At 41.3% G+C, this 22793-nt stretch overlaps 1 protein-coding gene across 1 annotated transcript in view; it reads left to right on the top strand.

Annotated features, from left to right (window-relative positions):
• The window catches only part of fras1 (Fraser extracellular matrix complex subunit 1), a 515676-nt gene that overhangs the window by 481750 nt on the left and 11133 nt on the right, over positions 1–22793 (top strand). Inside the window, 7 exon segments of the mRNA XM_055640301.1 lie at positions 5507–5739; positions 9633–9793; positions 11003–11217; positions 12670–12820; positions 12906–13013; positions 18948–19107; positions 21044–21160. Of these exon segments, the coding sequence (XP_055496276.1) occupies positions 5507–5739; positions 9633–9793; positions 11003–11217; positions 12670–12820; positions 12906–13013; positions 18948–19107; positions 21044–21160 (1145 nt within the window).

Raw genomic sequence — 22793 nt, 5'->3', positions numbered from 1 at the left:
TCCGATTGGGCATATGTGAACATTGGGCATTGTGACATCACATGATGGAAACAAATCAAAAGGCAGAAAGGCAGCCGGCAGACGGACGGACGGACGGCAGGCGGCAGCCACAGACTTTTATATAATAATAGATAGATGGGCCAAACGCAGGCAGTTAGGACTAATGTAAATGGGATATGTTGGTCTTGTGGACAAGTTGAGCCAAAGGGTCTGTTTCCACACTGTAATGACTTTGGCTTTATGTGGTGGAGAACTGTATAAGTAGGGTCATAAAAACAGAAGATCTCATGTGAATACAGTGTATAGTTTGCAGAAAAATAGAAAGTCTGAATGTAACTGTGAACTATAAGAAAAATAATACTTTGTTTGAGATGATACTGCATACCAAAGTATGCTGCCTCAGCATGTCAATACTGATTTGCATTAACAAAGTATTTACATTACAAAGTATGCAGCCTCAGCAGGTAGATACTGATTTACATTAACAAGTTGCAGAAATTATTTGTTTATCAGATAGAAAGAAACAACTGCACATCCCTCCCAAATAAAATGGCATTTTTCAATTTACAAAAAGATTCATTCTGCTACTGAATCCAGTAAGGATTATATAGGACAAGTACACAAAGACCATCTACAAGATGCAATGTCACAATCCACCAACCTTCAACACACCTCGCAAACCCACAACCTCCGCAACAGAGGGTTAGATAGAGCTCTTAGGTCTAGCGGAATCAAGGGGTATGGGAAAAAGGCAGGAACAGGGTACTGATTGTGGATGATCAGCTATGATCACATTGAATGGCAGTGTTGGCTCGAAGGGCCGAATGGCCTACTCCGGCACCTATTGTCTATGTATCTATCCATGTAACAGATTAAAATGGAAGTAGTACCTCCACCTATTTGTCATTTATATCTGACACCATCCTGCTGTAGAAATGTATTGCCCGAGCTTAACACAAACTGGGAGGCAATCCTGGAATTCCCTCGCCTTCATAGGGTCATAGAGTGATACAATATGGAAACAGGCCCTTTGACCCAACTGGCTCACATGCCTCAGTTACACTAGTCCCACCTGCACACATTTGATCCATACCCGCCAAACCTGTCCTATCCATGTACCTGTCTAACTGTTTCTTAAATGTTGGGGAAGTCCCTGCCTCAACTACCTCCTCTGGCAGCTTGTTCCATGCAACCACCACCCTTTATGTGAAAATATTACCCCTCAGATTCCCATTAAATATTTTCCCCTTCACCTTGAACCTATATCCTCTGGTCCTCGATTCACCTGCACTGGGCAAGAGACTCAGAGCATCTACCTGATCTATTCCTCTCATGATCTTATAAGATCACCCCTCATCCTCCTGCACTCCAAAGCCTAGCCTATTCAAACTCAGACCCTATAGCCCTGGAAACATCCTCATAAATCTTCTCTGTAGCCCTTCCAGCTTGACAACATTTTTCCTATAGCGGTGCCCAGAACTGAACACAATAGTCTTAATTCGGCCACACCAACATTTTATACAAGTGCAACATGACTTCCCAACTTCTATACTCAATACTCTGGCTGATGAAGGTCAATGTGCCAAACTCCTTTTTGACCTATCTACCTGCCACTCCACCTTCAAGGAACCATGCACCTGCACTCCCAGATCCCTCTGCTCTTCAACACTACCCAGAGACCTACCATTCACTGGGTAGGCCCTGCCCATGTTAGACTTCCCAAAATGCAACACCTCAAATTTATCTGAACATTCCTCAGCCCCCGTGGCCAATCGATCCAGATCCTGCTGCAATTTTTTTGCAGCAATTAATGATCAGTAATTAAAGAGGGGCAATAAATGCTGCTTTTTTGTGACAACCACATTGCATATATGAATAAAGTTAGGATACTGCAGTGTAGTTTATATAGGGTTTGTTTCCCACCTTGTATGATTTGATAATGCAAACTAGCCATAATTTCCCATTTGGAGTAACTTTGATCAGACTTTACTGGCTTTATCTTGCACTAAATGTTATTCATGTTATTCCCTTTATCATGTATCTGTAGGCTGTAAATGGCTCGATTGTAATCGTGAATTGTCTTTACGTTGAATGGTTAACACACAACAAAAGCTTTTCACTATACCTCAGTATACGTGACAATAAATAATTAAAATAATATAAAACTAGACCATTCTATTGGAACAATTTGCAGCATAAAAATGTGAACAGCAACCAATGTAGCCTTTGACCCTTTGTAGAGTTTAGTGTTGAATGAAGTTTCTTATCATTTGACCAGTAATATGTTGTGGAATCTCACCCAAAAAAACAACTGAGTTGCAACAGTTCAATTGATTTCACTCAGATCCCAAACAGGCATTTGAGAAAGGAGAGTTTAGCATCACCACTATTATTTGTTCCGGAACCTACATAACAAAGGATGATGGTCTAGTGAGCTCTAGCCTACCATTGCTATTTAGCACATTAATATTGTGGATTGTATTCTCTCTCAAGTTTTTTGAAAATGATTAACACCCAAAATCCACTTTAAAGGCCTGTACCACTTGGGCGACCTAATCCGCGAGTTCTGGCGAGTTTGCCCTCGATTCATACTCGTAGCATGGTCGACACAAGGTCGTAGGAGGTCTTCGTAATTCTCCTTCATGCTTGAGAGTGGTCTCCGCGTACTCGAGGCCTCAGCTAGGTCACGGCGTTTTTTTCAATATGTTAAAAAAATGCCCGCGAGTAAAAAAAGGTCGCCATGGAAAAAATCTATACTTTTTTTACCCGTAGGTTTAGTCGTAGTAGGTCGGCATGTTGGTCGTAGGTAATCGAGGGTAGTCGAAGGTAGTCATAGATAGTCTTCATCATAGCCGAAGGGAGATCGAAGGAAATCGAAGGAGGTCGTCTTCACTCTCCGCTATTCAGTGTCCAATTTTCCAGAAGTTAGTCGCAGCTCTTCGAAGCTGGTCTTCAACATAGTCGAAGGAGGTCGAAGGAGGTCTTCTACAAAGTTGAAGGAGGTCTTCAACATTTCATTTTTTCTAACACTTCTAAACTCGCCAATTAGTTTGCCCAAGTGGGACAGCCCCTTTAGATAATATCCAGAAACATTATTTACATTTTTGCTCCATGTAGGATCTATATGTTACTGAATTTATGACAAAGCCACGCTATTTTATCCGAAGTAGACTTGCCTGTCGTGCACACCACTTTGTGCCACTGGATCTAAAAGCTCCATTTCCTTACTGACATCAACTCCTGTGTAATGATTAATGCAATTCAGAGCAATATATGAAATTAAAAGAGATTGTGGGAGAGACTAGTTTTCTGGATTGGGATGAAGTGGACACAGAGAGGCTACTAATTTTTAAGAGAAAATACATATTAAAAAAAACAAAGGATATTGGAAACTTAAACTCCAACAGATTTAAATGAAATTACTGTAAAATTAGTATGCTTCAAACAAAATCCGACTTTAGAAGAATACTTTACTCAGTCGAGTAAATAGATAGGAGAGCTTGTCATCAAAGATAATTAATGCAATGTTAATTAAAGCTTAAAGATGTTTGAACGGATGTATGAATATGAAAGAAAACTGAAGTCTGTAAGTAGTGCACAGGGATAGATGATCAAATACTCTTTGACCAGTCTGGCCCCAGGCATTTTGGCCCCATCCATACAACATCTGTCGAATGCACCCAATCATGGCTGATTGATGTAGAACAAGATTTGATTGGCAAACAAACTTGTATCTCTATGGGGCTGGGGAAGGGAGGTGGGAAAACTCCAGAGTTTTGGTTTCTTGGATGTGGTACCTGATTCTATTCAACTCTCTTTGGAAATGAAACAAAGTCATAAAGATTTTTAACTGTACATTTGCTGTTTTGTCTGTTAAAAGATGTTGAAAGAATTGGTGGGGAGAGGTGAGAGGTTCATTTCTTACCGTGGTTATTAAGGTTTGAAATTAATATTGCAATTAATTGTATATTCAATATTAATTGTAACAAACATTTAATTTATTTGAGTATCATTCTTGAGTCTGCAAACTACAATTGGAGCACAAAGCTTTCCTTTCATTAACCACCTCAGTACTGTGTAGATTAGTTAAAAAGAAAATTCCACTTCCATCTGGCCAAGTTTCCTTCCAGAGATGTTTACAGTAGGAACTGTGCACTCATTGTATTACACTTAAATAAAATTAGTTTGGTTGTTCCAAAACTTCTTGTATATTTCCATTCTTCCCTCTGTAAAGCAGCATTAAGCCTCTAAAATAAATACCTGTCTTGAAGCTTACATACTAGAAATTTGCCCTTTGTGTCAAGATTTATTTAGTCTTGGTAACAGCTTCCAGAATACTGAAATTAAAACCAGAAATACTGGAAATGCTCAACATCAAGTATGGAGAGAAAGAGGCAACATTTCAGGGTGTGTTCTATCATCAGAAGTCTGTACTGGAGCAAGGTCATCAACCTGAAATGTGAACTCCATTTCCCTCTCCTCAGATGTTGCTTGATCTACAAGAGTATAGAGTAATTCAGCACAGAAACAGGCCCTCTAGCCCAACGCATGTCAACCACGATGCCCCATCTAAGCTTGTTCCATTTATCATGTCCAAATGTCTTTTAAATATTGTTTTTGTACCTGCCTCAACTATTTCCTCTGGCAAATCATTCCATATACCCACCACCCTCTGTATGAAAAAGTTGTCATGCAGGTTCATGTTAAATCTTTCCCTTCTCACATTAAACCTGTGCCCTATAGTTCTTGATTCCCTACCACAGGAAAAAGATTGTGCATTCACCTGTCTATTCTCCTCATGATTTTATATACCTCTATAAGATCATCCCTCAGTCTCCTGTGCTCCAAGGAATAGAATCCTAGCCTATCTAACCTCTCCCCTATAGTACCGTTGCATCGAGTCCTGGCAACATCCCCTTAAATCTTCTCTGCACTCTTTCCAGCTTAACGGTATCTTAATGACAAAGTGACCAACGTAATATTCCAACTTCTACCAATAATGCCCTGACTGATGAAGGCCAACTTGCCAAAACTCTTCTTTACCACCCTACCTCATTGCGATGCCACTTTCAGGGATCTATGTACCTGTGCTCCTAGATCCCTCTGCTCTACAATATTCCCCTGGGCTCCCTTCATTGTAAAGGTCCTGCCCTGGTTTGACTTCCCTAAAATGGTAAATGGAACAAGCTTAGATGGGGCATCGTGGTTGACATGCGTTGGGCTAGAGGGCCTGTTTCCGTGCTGAATTACTCTATACTCTTGTAGATCAAGCAACATCTGAGGAGAGAGAAATGGAGTTCACATTTCACACTTACCTGAATTAAACTGCATTAGAAATTCCTCAGCCTATTTGCCTAGTTGATCAATATCCTGTAATTCTTGATAACCATATTCACTGTCTGATACGAATTGCTGAGTATTTCCAATTTTTTTGTTTTTGTTTCATAATTTCTGTATTTTGCTTTTGAGAACTCAACATACTCTTCCTTTCGTCTTCTTGCTGTAGGTGCTTGATAGTATCTACTTCAGCCGTCGTTTCCATGTCCGTTGTGTTGCCAAAGCAGTGGACAAGGCTGGCCATGTTGGAACACCGCTGAGGAGCAATATTATTACCATAGGAACGGATAGTTCGATATGCCACACGCCGGTAGTGGCGGGGACAGCAAGGGGATTCCAGGCCCAATCCTTCATAGCCACCTTGAAGTACTTGGATGTCAAGCACAAGGAACATCCCAACAGGTATTGCAAAGACAGCAGGAAACTATCATTATGATGACAGGCTCCAGTTATACACAAATAAGTATATCATTATGGTAGGTTGCAGAAATGTGAACAAAATGTTAGTCAAGAACTGTGCTAATGATCATTTCCAGGTGAAATTGGGCATTTTTGTGGCAATTGTAACCTTGCTAATACTAAGCTCACTTCTAATGTCATTATGAATCAATTTTCCACCCACGTTGATATAGACAGAGGCACAGTGGTGCAACGATAGAGCTTTTACCTATCAGCACCAAGTACCCGAGTTCGATGCTGACTATTGATGTCTCTGTGTGGAATTTGTACTTTCTTCTTGTGACTACGTGACTTTTCTCCGGGTGACCCGGTTTCCACCCACATTCCAAAGAAGTGCAGGTTTGTAAGTAACCTGGCATCTGTAAATTGTCCCTATTGTGCAGATGGAACTAGTGTATGGGTGTTCATTGGTCAGCGCGGACTCGGTGGGCTGAAGGGCCCATTTCTATGCTGTATCTCTTAACTAAACTAATATGACTGTTGCGAATGGTCTCAGTAGAGCCATTAGCATTTCATGCTAGACACAAAAAGCTGGAGTAACTCAGTGGGACAGGCAGCATCTCTGAAGAGAAGGAATGGGTGCCGTTTCGGGTTGAGACCCTTCTTCAGACTAGTTTGTTGCTTCACTTGCTACTTAAAGCTAACCCTGAGGTTGTATCACATCTGATGCAGGCAGCTCAGGCACTTTCCAAAGTCCATAGTGCAATGCATGAACAAGAAATTATCTATTCAGCATTTGGCTACTGGGATACTCCTTCAGTTGATGCCTCAGTTGATGCCTCTGATGGCAGCACTCAGTGACTGGAGGGGTTGTAATGGCAATGATTGCACACTCAGTGGGTTGGTGGCAGTGCAGAGGCAGATATGTGTCCTTCAGTGAAGAGCCTCTTACCTGGGAATATTCAGAATCACCCACTCTACCTGGACCTCTCTGATGTGCTATGTATTAACAGTCAGATTTACCAAGGCTATGATCACATGGTAAGACTGTTAACAGCATTGATAGGCAGATGGATCGCGGATCCAGGTACACAGCTCCCTGAAAGTGGCAACACAAGTAGATGGAGTGGTAAAGAAGTATGAAATGCTTGCCTTCCTTGGTCGGGGCATCAGAGAGGAAGTCATGTTACAGCTTTATAGGTCCTTGGAGCATTCAGAATATTGTGTGTAGTTCTGATCACCCCATTATAGAAAGGATGTGGAGACTTTGCATGAAAGGACAGGTTGTGTTGTAAAAGTGTAGTGTATTAATGTCAAAGGAGACGATGCCAGAAGAGCAAGGGCACAGATTGCAGGATCTACAGTGAAACACAAAATGCTGGAGTAACTCAGTGGGTCAGGCAGCATCTCTGAAAGGAATGGATATGCAACTTCTAGGGTTGGGACCGTTCTTCAGACTCAACTCAACCTGTTGCAGGAACTCCCTGTTGAACTTCTCTAGTCCGACATCTTGGGACCTGACTGTTGGCAGCCACAGTGAATGTCAGACCACCAAAATTGCCTCTTGATCACCTTCCACTGAACAGAAGAACTGTTTTTTAAGTATAAACATTCTCTGGGTCATGTGAAGATTCCAAGAACAGTCTGTAACCCAAGCTTCCTGTGTTGGAAATGGTGTCGACTCAGATCACACAAGTTGCACTGAGAGTTAATTATCTACAGATTAGTACAGATCTTGGTTAATCTTAGTTAGAATTAGTTAATTAAAATAGATCTATACTACAGATTCAGAACGCCACACCAGGGGAATAATTGGTCCACAGACTACCAGATCTGAGCGCTTCATCTGTATTAAAAGGGAAAAGGAGAATGTATACTGAAACATTCAGCCAGGCAAAGAGGAGCAAGGAACAAAATCCCACTCCAGGTCAATATCTAATTTGCAGGCAACTTGCTTAGTTCAAGTATAGTTTGTCTATTATAATTAGTAAATTTTAAATATCTGAGTCTGGGAAGGATCTATACATTGCTCAACTTGCAGAGAGATAGCGCGTGGGTGCCTGACTGCCCTCCAGCTCTCTAAGGACAATGAAACTCCAGCATTGAAACCATTGTGTAATTAGAGCCAGGCCTTTTAATCACTGTGAATGTCTCTCAGCTTTAGTTTTAATTAAAGTGAGTAATATAATGAAACACGCACTTTAATAGTTGGAGCAGATATTTTCAATGATCTTCTTCTTATTGAGTCCACACACAAGATTAGAAGTTATTCAGCCAGAGCTGAACACACTTCACGGCATCTGTGTCTGTCTTGTCGCTTCTTGTGCGTGGTGGTGGAAACAGGGTCGCGACGGGAACGCTCTTCCCTTTTCAATGATGATGATACGCCATTTTTTCAAGAAGGTAGAAGGTGGCTACTCCCGCAGAGACTCTACTCCTGCAGAGACACTACTCCTGCAGAGCAGAGCCTCTACTCCTGCAGAGACTCTACTCCTGCAGAGCCTCTACTCCTGCAGAGTCTCTACTCCAGCAGAGACTCTACTCCTGCAGAGCCTCTACTCCTGCAGAGACTCTACTCCTGCAGAGACTCTACTCCTGCAGAGACTCTACTCCTGCAGAGCCTCTACTCCTGCAGAGCCTCTACTCCTGCAGAGCCTCTACTCCTGCAGAGACTCTACTCCTGCTCAGCAGAACTATAAATAGACACAAGAAAATGTTGGAGTAACTCAGTTTGAAGAAAGGTCTCGATCCGAGACGCTGCTTGTCCCGCTGAGTTACTCCAGCATTGTATGTCTATCTTTGCCCTTATCTCTCCACAGCTACAGCATCTGGTGACCTCTCAGATGCAGCAGTGAGAAGCAAATGGGGATCTGCTGCAATCATTTTCAGATAAGGTCTTGTACCCTCTGTTTCTATCTGCTCTGCGGTAAACTCTGAGGAGAATGTGGGAACCCAGATCTTCTACAGAAGGAACAGGCACGTGGGTGTGTGGTTTGTGAGGTATCATGCTCCTACTGGCATGACATGTACCTCTGTGTTCTCCCTATAAGTGGACATAAGATTCTCAATACCATCCCAGATGCTCTTTCTCCACCTTCAGTGATAAAGGGCTTGAGGGTCCAGGGATTCAGTAGGAGTGCTGCATTTTCCCAAGGAGACTTTCAGCACATCTTTGAATCTTTTCCTTTCTGCCTGGTAATCTCTTCTGATGACAGAGCTCAGATTGGAGGATCTGTGTTAGAAGCCTGGTATCGGTCATGCAAAGAATGTTTGCCTGGCCTGTGCAGCTGATCATGTAGTCATGTACAATGCTGGGGATATTGGCCTGGGAGAGGACACTGGTGTTGGTTTGCTTATCCTTCGGGTGAATTTGAAGGATTTTGTGGCTTCAGCGGTGGTGGTTTCTATCCATTATCTTGCGACGTCTACTGTTGGTGATTTAGGAACACAGAGATCACAGTTTTTGAAAAACTTTGTCTATTGGAGGAATGTGCCCCTTTCCTTGGTACATCTATGATCGTGCTGTAATTATATGATTGACATATATGTAGGTCATATCAATATTTTATAATGACTGTCCTATTTCCGATAGTTCATTAGTCCATGTTTAATGTATTTAAATAACGGCAGAAAATTAAAAGGTCTGGGAAATAGACCAGTTTTTAAAAAAATAGCCTGCAGGAAGAATGGAGGACTACAATACAGACAATATTGTAGACAGTAGAATTATGGTGGGGGTGGGTGAAAGAACTATACCAGAGACAGATGTTTTGTGCAATGTAAAATTGTACATTACATGACTTACCAGCTTCATTGCAAAGATGAAATGAATTTTATGCATTTTTACTTTTGTTATTCAGATACAAACGTACACCTTTTTCATTTATTTTGTTCAGAATCCACATCTCTGTGCAGATCCCTCACCAGGACGGTATGCTGCCTTTGGTGTCCACTATGCCATTGCACAACCTCCACTTCCTCTTGTCCGAATCCATATACAGGCACCAGCACATCTGCTCCAACCTGGTTACACTCAAGGACCTCAGGAGCATTACAGGTAGAACCATGAGCAAATTCAAATAAACACAGCCTGCCACCTGTGCAATTCCTGCCTTCTTTGTGTTAATATGAAAAAAGGACAGAAATCGCAAAGCACATAAGTAAAAGCTTTCTCATGTTAAAATTGTAATGTGTTTTGTTTCCACAGACGACTGAAGTGTGAGCAACCATTTACATATCCGCCCAACAATTCAAAGAGATGATAATCTTTTCTGCAATTCTGTAATAATTTAGACAAGAAAAATTCAACATGAATGTAAAATAAGCAAACTCATGCCATTTCTTTCAATATAATTATTTTCATAACAGGAATTTCATGTCTAAAATTAATTCAAGTAATGATCTGACCACTACATGCAACATTGTACTTCATATCTCCCCCAGTTATTGTTGTACATTTTTCCACTATGTCCATCTAAAGATAACGGACAAAATTTATTGGAATAGTTTTGTGCGTATGTTTCTGACATTCCACTAACACTGACCTAATAATTAAACCTGAGGCAAAGGAATGCTTAAGTGATCATTTAGTACTTTTCTGCTTCCATTGTGTAGTGAACTGATGAATCTCTGGCTTTTTTCCCGTAGAAAAATATGCAAAGTTCCATGCATTGAACAATTTTAATTTGTTGATAGCTGGTTATTTTGCTCTTGACAATTTTATTGAGCTTTGCTGCCCAAATTTTAAGACACAGCTCCACTTACAAAAGGACCATCTTTATGGGAGAGAAGTGATCAGAACTATTACACTTTTATAATCCCTGAAGCCATAAAATAAACAATTCTCAGCAGTAAGATCAATACTTCTGATTAGTCACTTATTTGACCTTATTTGCCCGAATCTGCCTGTCACTGTACATAAAATAAATCATATAAAATGTACAAATTCTTGCTAAAAGGGAGGAAATGGATATTTTAGCAAAGTGTTAAACATTCTAACCATATCTGTGCTAATGGTATCATGATTTTCCAGCCTCTGCATTCTGTCCATAATTAGTAAGTTTAGTCGCCTCAGGCATTCTGTACAAAGCTGACAGCAGCTTACAATTCTGATGGATTACGTAATGATGACCTGTCTGATTTTGTACTTTCTGTTGTTTATGCATCTAAAATAAACACTGCTCCTTTGATATTAAACAGATGGAATACTTCTATAGCCAGCTGATCCAGTAATGAGATCAATAATACAAAGGTGTGTGTTTTGCAGACTCCGGATTTTTGGATGATGTCATCTATGACAGCATCAGTCTGGGCCCCGGGTTTGATCGGCCATTCCAGTTTGACCCAAACGTAAGAGAACCTAAAACCCTCCAACTGTATAAACACCTCAACCTGAAGAGCTGCATCTGGACGTTTGACGCTTACTATGATATGACAGAACTGATTGATGTCTGTGGCGGCTCAGTGACAGCTGACTTCCAGGTGATTAATGAAAGGAAAATCTAAGAGTCGGTGAGATTCTTAATCTTAGGTATACATAGGTCAACATCTACTCGGAACAGCAGTCCAAATGTTATGCAGGAAAGACACGAGGCTACAGAAGCTGGAATCTTGAGTAAAATAACAAACTTTTGGAGGAACAGCAGGCCAGGCAGCCTCCGTGGAGGGAACGGACAAGCAATGTGTCGGTTCGAGGTCCTTCTTCTATCCAGCCACTAACCCGCTGAATTCCTCCAGCAGTCTGTTCATATTTTAAGTAGCTTGCTTTCCAATAACAACTAAATGGAATTTCAAATAAATGTCACCCAATGTTATAGTTAGAGGGAAATTATTAATATTGTTTTTTTTAATAATACTCATAGTTCTGTGCAGATGTTTAGCAGCTGGAGATGTTTATAACCGACAGCTTCTTTAATTTTAAAAGCTGTCAATAAGAGATATGTTATAACACCTGAAGGCTTGATCAGGACATCTCGAAAAACTTCGTATTCAGCTGAACATCTTTGAATTACTGACCTGTAGGCAAAGTTGGTAGGTAACCTGTACACAGAAACACACCTCAGAAAACAATAAAACAGATGAATAACATCTCTGATTTTGGTGGTGATGGTTGAAGGTGGACAAATGGCCTGGACATTGGGAAATATCTTGCCCTTATTTTAACTGAACCTTTGAATGTTTTCATTGAAATCATCAGTTAGTTAGATTGATATCATGCATCTTATACTGTTGTTTAAAAATGCAAGTTCCTATCCCAGAGTGAGCATGGTACAAAGGAGATAGACATAACAATTAAAGTGTTCTACAAAGTGGAGCCATCCCATGCAATGATACAAATGAACTTGGTTCATTACATTTGGGCTATCTTCTCAATTTAGGCCACTGTGAATTAAAGTAGACATTCTGTTGATTTACACATTAGGCCAGCACAGTGGCACAGCGGTGGAGTTGCTGCCTTACAGCATCAGAGACCCGAGTTAGATCCTGACTAAGGGTGCTGCCTGTATAGAGTTTGTACATTCTCCCTGTGACTACATGGGTTTTCTCCAGATGCTTTAGTATCCTCACCCATTCCAAAGACATGCAGGTTTGCAGGTCAATTGGCTTCTGTAAACTGTCCCTAATGTGTAGGATAGAATTAGTGTACGGATGATTGCTGGTGGACGCGGATTCAGTGGGCCGAAGGACCAGTTTCCATGCAGTATCTCTAAACAAAACTAAACATTCTTATTGTGTTGTGCCCAGTGGTATGAATTTATGCATTTGTAGGCAGACAAGAAGGCAGAGACTTGATAAATTGTTCTCAGGAATGTTAATGGATTGCATGGGGTTCATGGCTAAAATGTTTTGTGCACAACGTTTTTAAGTTGCAAGGCTTCATGTCCAAAAGATTTTCTTCTGTGGCACATATCCTTATGTTCCTGTATTTTGCAGGTTCGAGACTCTGCCCAGTCATTCCTGACTGTGTCAGTACCATTGTATGTGTCGTACATTTACGTGACGGCACCAAGAGGCTGGGCTTCACTGGAACATCACACTGAGATGGAGTTCTCATTCTTTTATGACACTGTTCTGTGGAGAACAGGTACATTAGATGACCCACTAAAAGTTTAGATTAGTTTCAGTTGTCTTCATTCACCTAAAGCTTCTCATTACTTATCTCAATGCAGGAATTCAGACCGACAGTGTGTTGTCAGCACAGCTTCAGATAATACGCATTTACATCAGAGAAGATGGCCGTTTAGTCATTGAATTCAAGACCCATGCTAAATTTAGAGGTGAGTACTTTAAAGGACATAGAGAAAGCAGAAAAGCTCTGGTTTGGTGAAAGATTTACATTCTGTTTGCTATAATTTATATTCTGCAAGGAAAGTGTGTATTCCATAAATCACTACAATAATAACATTCATATTGGCAGTTTGTCTCAGGGTTACCATCGAGGATGTAAAACATCTTTTAGTGTGACTGGCAGATGCAGTGAGCTAATAACTGTTTTGAATGTTGACCATCAGCTGTGCATTTTTTGCAGACATGGCTCCAATGTTATGCCCAATGATATGAGTGGTAGTGGCATTATTTTGGATTGGAAGTAAGAAGTCACCACCAGGTTGTTTTGGTGTTACGCTCAGGAGTGGTGGACAGGGAGAGAGCGAGATGGAGGCTGAGAAATGCAGGGTAACAGGAGTTCATAATTCAGAGAGCTGGAGGCTGCTGACTACAATTTGTGAGTTTATGGGGGAGAAGTCAAGTTTGCAGGTAAAAATTTTAGTTTCCTTGCTGACATGTGGACCACTGTTGCAGGAGTTAAACCAAAGCCGATGTGGTGAGACCGCATTTAGAATATTGTGTTCAGTTCTGGACACAATGCTATAGGAAATATGTTGTCAAGCTGGAAAGGGTACAGAGAAGATTTACAAGGATGTTGCCAGGACTAGAGGGTCTGAACTATAGGGAGAGGTTGAGCAGGCTGGGACTCTATTTCTTGGAGCACGGGAGATTGAGGGGTGATCTTATAGAGGTGTATAAAATCATTAGAGAAATAGATTGAGTAGATGCACAGAGTCTCTTGCCCAGAGTAGATGAATTGAGGACCAGAGGACGTAGGTTTAAGGTGAATGGGAAAAGATTTAATAGGAATCTGAGGGGTAACTTTTTCACACACAGGGTGGTGGATGTATGGAACAAGCTGCCAGAGGCTTTAGTTGAGGATGGGACTATCCCAATATTTAAGAAACAGTTAGACAGGTACATGGATAGGACAGATTTGGAGGGATATGGACCAAACACAGGACTGGTGTAAGTGGGACATGTTGGCTGGTGTGGACAAGTGCCGCCTGGACAATGTACTATTAAATGCCCAGCAAGGGGTTGGACAGGCTAGATGCAGGAAGATTGTTCCCGATGTTGGGGAAGTCCAGAACAAGGGGTCACTGTTTAAGGATAAGGGGGAAATCTTTTAGGACCGAGATGAGAAAAACATTTTTCACACAGAGAGTGATGAATCTCTGGAATTATCTGCCACAGAAGGTCGTTGAGGCCAATTCATTGGCTATATTTAAGAGGGAGTTAGATGTGGCCCTTGTGGCTAAAGGGATCAGGGGGTATGGAGAGAAGGCAGGTGCAGGATACTGAGTTGGATGATCAGCCATGATCATATTGAATGGCGGTGCAGGCTCGAAGGGCTGAATGGCCTACTCCTGCACCTATTTTCTATGTTTCTATGTTTCTAATACTCCAAGATATATGTTGGATGAGGAGTGGAATCATTAACTGTGTCTCTGACATGAATATCATGTTGAGGTTGAAAGTGCAACTTGCAACAGAGGAACCAGGTTGAATTTCCCCGGCGCTGTGAAAATTACCCAGAAGTGGTCGTTATCATATTTCATAGAGAGGAAAAAAAACATGATCTATTTCACGGAACTAAACAATAGTGTAATGCACTTGAACATCTCCTCACAGTTGTAACACCAATTGACATATTTATAAAGAGAAGTGGTCTGGATCATTTCAAACACTTCCAGTCACAATTTCCAGCAATACCCTTGGTAAATCTAGCTTCCATCCTGAATTCTAATAGCTCAGTCTTTATAACATGGAATTCCATGAGGTCATAAGACTTATGAGGTGATTTTAGCCATTCGGTCCATCAAGTCTGCTCCACCATTCAATCATGTGTGATCTATTTTTTCTTCTCAACCCCATTCTCATGCCTTCACCCTGTAACCTTTGACACCCTTGCTAATCAGGAACCTATCGATCTCGGCTTTAAAAATACCCAGTGTCTAGGCTTTCACCACTATTTGTGGCAATTAATTCCACAGATTCACCACGCTCTGGATAAAGAAATTTCTCCTCATCTCCGTTCTAAATGTGCGTCCTTTTATTCTGAGGCCGTGCCCTCTTAGACTCTCCCATTACTGTAACATCCCCTCCACATCCACTGTAGCCAGGATTTTCATTATTAGGTAGGTTTCCATGAGATCCCCATCCACATACGTGGAAAATACAGCAGAGAAATTCCAACCCATGAACCCTGTTCACGGAGAGGCAAGAATATGGAATCACCATGAGCAATAAGGCAAACAGATTCATGGTGTGTTTCTTAAACATGAAGATTAAATCTTTGCCTTGAAATCAAATCTTGGAATTTATTTGTAGTTGTTTATTTCTGCGTCTGTCACTTGGGATGGGTTTTGCTCAATTGTTGAGTTACTTTGTACCATGTGTGCTATCTTTCCAATCATGGAACATTCAAGTTCATGTTCAAGTTTATTGTCATGTGTCCCTGATAGGACAATGAAATTCTTGCTTTGCTTCAGCACACAGAACATAACAGGCATTGACTACAAAACACATGAATAAATAAACTGATAAAGTGCAAATAATAAATAATGGGTTATTAATGTTCAGAGTTTTGTCCGAGCCAGGTTTAATAGCCTGATGGCTGTGGGGAAGTAGCTATTCCTGAACGTGTGTAATATTATCTATGTTCAGGTATGAATGCTAACAATTTGACAGTAAATACTTTACTCCTTTGATGAGAAGTTCAGGTGTGGTATCCTTTAGAAAACCCACCTTGGATTAATCTTGATCTTAGCCCTACTTTCAAAGTAGATCTCCACATCTCTAGATTGTCACTGGATATCAACATTTACATTTCCCACACTTTCAAATATATTCTCTTTTATTGTACTTTCTATAAATTAAATAAATTAATAGTTCCCCCACATTAAGCTCCTATCTGCTGTCTTTTTGTCCACTAACAAAGCCTGTCCATATCCCAATGGATTATCTTAGTTTCCCTACATTTTACTTCCCTACCAGGGCCGGCCTTAGGAGGTGCGGGGCCCAATTGGGAACAATTTTGGTGAGCCCCAGGTTCCCAGCCAAGGTCTGTAGAATCATAGAAATATAAATAAAGTCTATTATAGACTTTATATCTCTATGGTAGAATGGAAAGTAACAAAATGTGCGCTTAAAAAAATGCATGCGACTTAATGGATCTAACATATCTAAGCTACATCTTATATTACTAAAAGTCTGATCTTGACCGCTTTTGGCTCACTGTGGCGTGATTTCCGAGAGAACGCAGCCACCTACGGCCGTCATTTTTGGCCACCTTGCTCAGAGCCCCCCTCCCCCTTCCGGGACCAGAGGATTTTTTCCATCGATGACAAATCAGAGAGATATTAATGTCACAATAATAAAATCACAATTTTCTCTGCTGCCCCTGCTGGAGGGAGGGGGCGGGACTATAAAAGCAGGAAGTTATGTGCCTCACTCAGTCTCTGCAAGATGGATGAAGCCAAAAGGTCACGTCTCTCTGAGCTCTGAATAACACTGAAACAAATGTCTACTCAACTGTGAGTTCCCTTGATGTGGTTTGAAAATGAAAATATGGTTTGTTTAAAGTAAAAAGGCACTGCCTGCAAATGGTTGTTTGGGTGCTTTGGCATGAAGTTGAAAGGCAGTACTTACTGCGAATGGCAGCTTGGGTGCTTTGGCTTGAAGTTGAAAGGCACTACTTACTGCCAATGGCGGTTTGGGTGCTTTGGCTTGAAGTTGAAAGGCACTTCTTACTGCAAATGGCAGCTTGGGTGCTTTGGCTTGAAGTTGAAAGGCACTACTTACTGCCAATGGCGGTTTGGGTGCTTTGGCTTGAAGTTGAAAGGCACTTCTTACTGCAAATGGCAGCTTGGGTGCTTTGGCTTGAAGTTGAAAGGCACTACTTACTGCAAATGGCGGCTTTACTGCAAATGGCGGCTTGGGTGCTTTGGCTTGAAGTTGAAAGGCACTACTTACTGCAAATGGTGGCTTGGGTGGTTTGGCTTGAAGTTGAAAGGCACTACTGCAAATGCACTTACTTCCTATTTGCTCTGTATATTGATTTTAGATAAAACGCTACCACTTACGGCTGTGATTTTTGGCTATCTAACGCAGTCCCCCTCTGCTGAGCAGGTGCAGAGAATTCTTCCCATCAATGAAAAATAAAAGTGTCATTAGTGTTTAAAAAATGTTGAGAATCTCCTGTCAATCACGCCATGAAGGCCACACCAGCATGAAAATGGTATGAAACTGCATTTGAATTTAGTGGCCTTGCACCCTGCTTGAAATGGAATGAAACTGCACTTGAATTTGGTGGCCTTGCACCCTGCTTGAAGTGGTATGAAACTGCACTTGAATTCGGTGTCCTTGCACCCTGCTTGAAGTGGTAGGAAAATGGATTTGAATTTGGTGGCCTTGCACCCTGCTTGAAATGGAATTTCAAGGAATAGCCATGAGTCAACTGCCAGCTCACCAGCCGTGAGTGAGCTGCCAGCAGATCAGGCTTGAGGGACAGGAAGTGGGGTTCGTTGCTTTCCCTTCCTCGCCTAAACAAGTGGCAACTAAGAATGGCTTAGGATCCATAGTATTTCCCTTCTATCACTTAGTTTAGAGATACAGCGTGGAAACAGGCCCTTCGGCGACCAACGATCACCCCATTCACTAGCACAAACCTACACACCAGGGACAATTTACAGTTTTTACCGAAGCTAATTAACGCACAACCTGTATGTTCTTGGAGTGTCGGAGGAGAGTGAAGTACCCGGAGAAAACCTGTGCGGTCACAGGGAAAACATACAAAGCCCGTACAGACATCACCTGTAGTCAGGTTCAAACCCGGGTCTCTAGCGCTGTGAGACAGTAACTCTACTGCCACTCCAACTCCAATTGTGGATTTGCCACTCCAACTCTCTTGACCAATGCGAGGGCGAAGAGGTGATAGCGCGAGTTTTCCTGTGGGACGTAGGCTGCCTCATTGTTCCTCATTGTTCCTGCCTATTTAGTCTCTTTAACACAATTGGATGTATTGACTCCAAAGTGTCTCCATTTGCCAGCCATCACATTAAGCAGAAGTTTCTCAGGAGCTCTGCCCATCCATCGTTCTCCTCCATTAAATAACAATGCTGACCAAACGTCTCAAAAGAAGCTGCATTGCCCTTCCCCACGGAGCGGGATTCTGAGAAAAGAGCAGCCTTGGCACAGGGTGTCTGCCACAATCTCTCCGTTGGTCGAGACCAAGAAAATTGAGACAGAGTCACAGCAGGTTTCTGACCAGCAGATAGAGGCCTTGCTAAAATGCAGCTCGGGCAGTAATCCTTCCATTGAAAAGAATCGCCTTTCTGTGCAGTGCATGGCGGAGTAAAAGAAGCATTGATAAACCCCAGTAAATATTTCTCTTGTGTGTGATTTCACTTTCAAGGCATGTGTAATTACTCTGAACATTGCGCTGTGAGTGCTTCCTGATTTGGATACAGCAGGCAATGGCATGAAATCCTGACAGTGTTCTGAATCAAAGCTTTTCATCTGGGCTGCCAACCCTGCCTTGCGGCTGAATTCCAAACAATGGAATCTCTTATTTTTAAAAATCAGCTCCTCCCACATCCAAAGTGGAAAGCGCGAGTAGGCCAGTGAAAGGAGAAATTATTTTTTTTTGTTGCTCTTCAAATAAGGGGAAAGCCTGCTATAAGTGGAGTAAATGGAATAAAGGAATAAAGCTGGTCAAAATTTAAAGTCTGCTTAAAACTACACTGGTTACCGGATGGGATGTTCATTCACAAGTCACACTAGAAGTGTACATGTATTGATGAGGTTGTTACTCACAGTAAATAACTTAATTTTGAGCTGAGGGAGAAGAAAGCTCACCTGCAAGTTATCTTCCTCTCCAGGTCACTTTGTGATGGACCACCACACACTGCCGGGGCAGAAGTCTCAGATTGTGGCTCCTGATCATTTAGGAGGTATTGAATTTGACCTGCAGTTGCTCTGGAGCACTCAGACCTTTGATTCTCCTTATCAGCTGTGGCGAGCAACCAGTTCCTACAACAGGTAGAGTACAGAAGCATCTCATATGCTAACTGAGTACATTTTATGGAATACTACGATTTAATTTTAAAATGTTGACAGTATGTCTTGTTTTTAATTATGTGTTACCATGTTTTGGAAGAATCTATATTTATAGTTTAGTTTGGGCTTAGAGATACAGGACGGAAACAGGCCCTTCGGCCCCGAGTCCGCACTGACCAGCGATCCCCACACATTAACACTTACACACACTGGGGGCAATTTACAATTATACCAAGCCAATTAACCTACAAACCTGTACGTCTTTGGAGTGTGGGAGGAAACAGGAGATCCCGGAGACAACACACGCAGTTCACGGGAAAAACATACAAACTCCGTACAGCCAAGTACTCATAGTCAGGATTGAACCCAAGTTCCTGGTGCTGTAAGGCAGCAACTCTACTGTTGTGCCACCGTGCCAAAACATTATATTTAACTTTGGTGGAAAGGACACACATTTTAATATTTTCAGGTTATTCACTCAAAGATGATCAGCAGCACTGATTACTATTTTGAAAAAAAAATGAAGATGCTGAAAATCTGATATGCAAACAGAAATTGCTGACTCAGCAAGTCAAGCTGCCTTGTCGGAGGAGGAATAGAGTTAACGTTTCATCATCTGGAAACTTTAACGCTATGCAGATGCTATGTGCATATGTTATGTGTCATACTGTTTAATATTTCATATGCATTTGGAACTGATATTGGAATGGAACGCTTTTAGTGTATCATAAAACTACGCGGAGAATTTTGATTCATCAAAAGATAAGAAATAGGTTTTTGAATTATGGATGAGCCATATAAAGGAAATCCTTACAATGTAGCAATGTATAGGGAGTGTTATTCCTATTTACACAGTGGTTTTCCATTATTAGGCAGAAAGCATAAAACAGAACTCTAAAGCAGACAATGTGAGGTGCAATCAGAGAATGTTTCAATGTTCATTACCTACAGTATATAATGTCGTTTTTTATTGCAGAGAATAGATAGAGGGATGGATTGTGATTATTAAAAACATTGAGAACGATTCTGTTTGGGAACAGCTGCAGCCTGATTTAGTTGGCCAAAGTTTATTGTTTATCTTCCTTTGTTCACTAATTAATTAATTTTAAATTGGTTAGTGCCATTGTTAAAATGGGCTAAGGAATTCACATACTTTTTTTCTGCCACTATTAGCAGCAGTCATTGAGATAATAAAGCCATGTCATATTGATTGATTCCAGTAATCTACATTTACAGTGACTGCTATTTTGAACATTAGTGTAGTGGATAATAGAGACTGAATAATGTAGAGAAAAATAAATATTGGGAAGCGTGCAGTTTTTCATCTAATATGTTAGTGAGAAGGACCCCTTTGTGGAGCTGAAACAGAAAGATTTGGATCTTCCAAGTAATGCGATCTGGCCTGGTGATGATCCCAAATATCTCAACATCGAGTCTATATTGTTTTAATGTACAAAATGTTTGTGATATTAAATTGGACATGCATGTTATCAATGGACTAACAGAGTGGGATCAAGAAGGCAAGCAGTTTGAACAACTTGTAGATAACTGCTAAAAGTTCTAGTACTTTTAATTGACTTTGTTCTTTGTCATAACTGACTATTTTTATGTGGTTTTTTAGCCTGTCAGAATTTGAAACTGAGTGAGTATACCTCCCAGCAAACTATGATTGTGCCTGACATTCACTTTAATAAGCCTTTAGGATGGAGGAAAATATTTATATTTGTTAAAATGCTGACATCAAGTAAATGTTAAATTCACTGTATGGTGTATATATATAGAGTAACTTTGGTTAAACAGTCTATGGGGTGGAAAGCATATATAAGCATCAGGTTACATTCATAACAATTTAATATACAATTCAGTGACAAATTTTTAAAGTTGCTAATTTTCTTTCCAATGTTTTTCTTATCCGTAGAAAAGATTATTCGGGAGAGTACACCATCTTTTTGATCCCCTGCACTGTCCAGCCAACTCAGCCATGGATTGACCCTGGACATAAGCCATTGGCCTGTACAGCCCATGCTCCTGAAAAGTACGGTCTTATTCTGAACCTGCCAAACAAACACTTCACTTTTCCAGCTTCAGCACAAAATGTTCAAAATGGAGTTTGCATGGATTCTTTTAGTGTCACAGAAAATTACATTGTGCCATTTTAAGCATTAAACAGACATAGAATTAAAGATATAAAGTGTAATGTTGTTGCAAAATTCCGATTAATTTAAGCTGCTTATAGCAAAGCTGGAGTTAAGATCACAGCTTGCTTCACACTGCACCTTTTCTAGCCTCATAAACGCTGAGCCATCTGTAATATGCCACTGATAATGAAAAGAGCAATGGCAGTGCTTAAGACTGCAAGAAGCTACTACCATGGCTGAAGAGTATTTGCCAGATCACTCTGGATCACACTCACTCCCCAACCCTTCCCAAACCACCAGTATCCCTAAGCATACTTATCATGGGTGATTCTGATTCCAAACAAGCACAAAGGCTGCTGTGGTCATCCCTCAAGGCAGAGTGGTCTGTGAGCAGCCACTGCTTTCATGGCCTATGTTTATTCCTCAAACAACATCACTAAAATTGATTATTTGGGCATTAGCATTATGCACTTGGCTAGGCATAATGTTTGCTGCTTGGCTTTATCCACATTGAAAGTATACATGCACTTCAAAACGTACTTTAACTTTATATTATTGTAGGACATTGTCAGGTCATGAAGATGCCTCCTTTAAGTAAAGCTTGCTTCTTTTCAAATCCCAGTGCTACTCAAAGTGCTAAATTTACATTGTGTCTGTCACCACCAGACTCAATTGTTTGGGGCATGTATCTGATCCCCAGTTCAGTGTGGCTCTGCTCTATACACTCCAAATCTCCAATTTCCACCATATGTTAAAATTATGCCTTGCTCTTTCAATACAATTCTCACATATTATTTGATGGCTAAAATTAATATAAAAATACATGTCCAAATACAACATGTAATACAATAATATATGTTTAGTGATCATAAAAATGTTGATTGAAAAATGAGAGGGTAGACAAAAATGCTGGAGAAACTCAGCGGGTGAGGCAGCATCTATGGAGCGAGGGAAATAGACGATGTTTCGGGTCGAGACCCTTCTTCAGACTGATTTGAGTGTGGGGGGTGGGGGGGAAGAAGAAAGGAAGAGGCGGAGACAGTGGGCTGAGGGAGAGCTGGGGAGGGGAGGAGAAAGCAGGGACTACCTGAAATTGGAGGTCAATATTCATATCGTTGGGGTGTAAACTGCCCAAGCAAAATATGAGGTGCTGCTCCTCCAATTTACGGTGGGCCTCACTCTGGCCATGGAGGAGGCCCAGTATAGAGAGGTCTGATTCGGAATGGGGGGGGTTTAAGTGCTGAGCCACCGGGAGATCAGGTTGGTTATTGAGAACCGAGCGGAGGTGTTGGGCGAAGAGATCGCCAAGCCTACGCTTGGTCTCACCGATGTAGAGCAGCTGACACCTAGAGCAGCGGATGCAATAGATGAGGTTGGAGGAGGTGCAGGTGAACCTGTGCCGCACCTGGAAAGACGGCTTGGGTCCTTGAATGGAGTTGAAGGGGGAGGTAAAGTGACAAGTGTAGCATTTCCTGCGGTTGCAAGGGAAAGTACCAGGGGAGGAGGTGGTTTGGGTGGGAAGGGACGAAT

Source organism: Leucoraja erinacea, chromosome 1 (assembly GCF_028641065.1).
Source record: "Leucoraja erinacea ecotype New England chromosome 1, Leri_hhj_1, whole genome shotgun sequence".
Taxonomy (NCBI): Eukaryota; Metazoa; Chordata; class Chondrichthyes; order Rajiformes; family Rajidae; genus Leucoraja; species Leucoraja erinaceus.
Note: the sequence above shows the minus strand (reverse complement) of the source record. Positions and strands in the feature narration are given on the sequence as shown.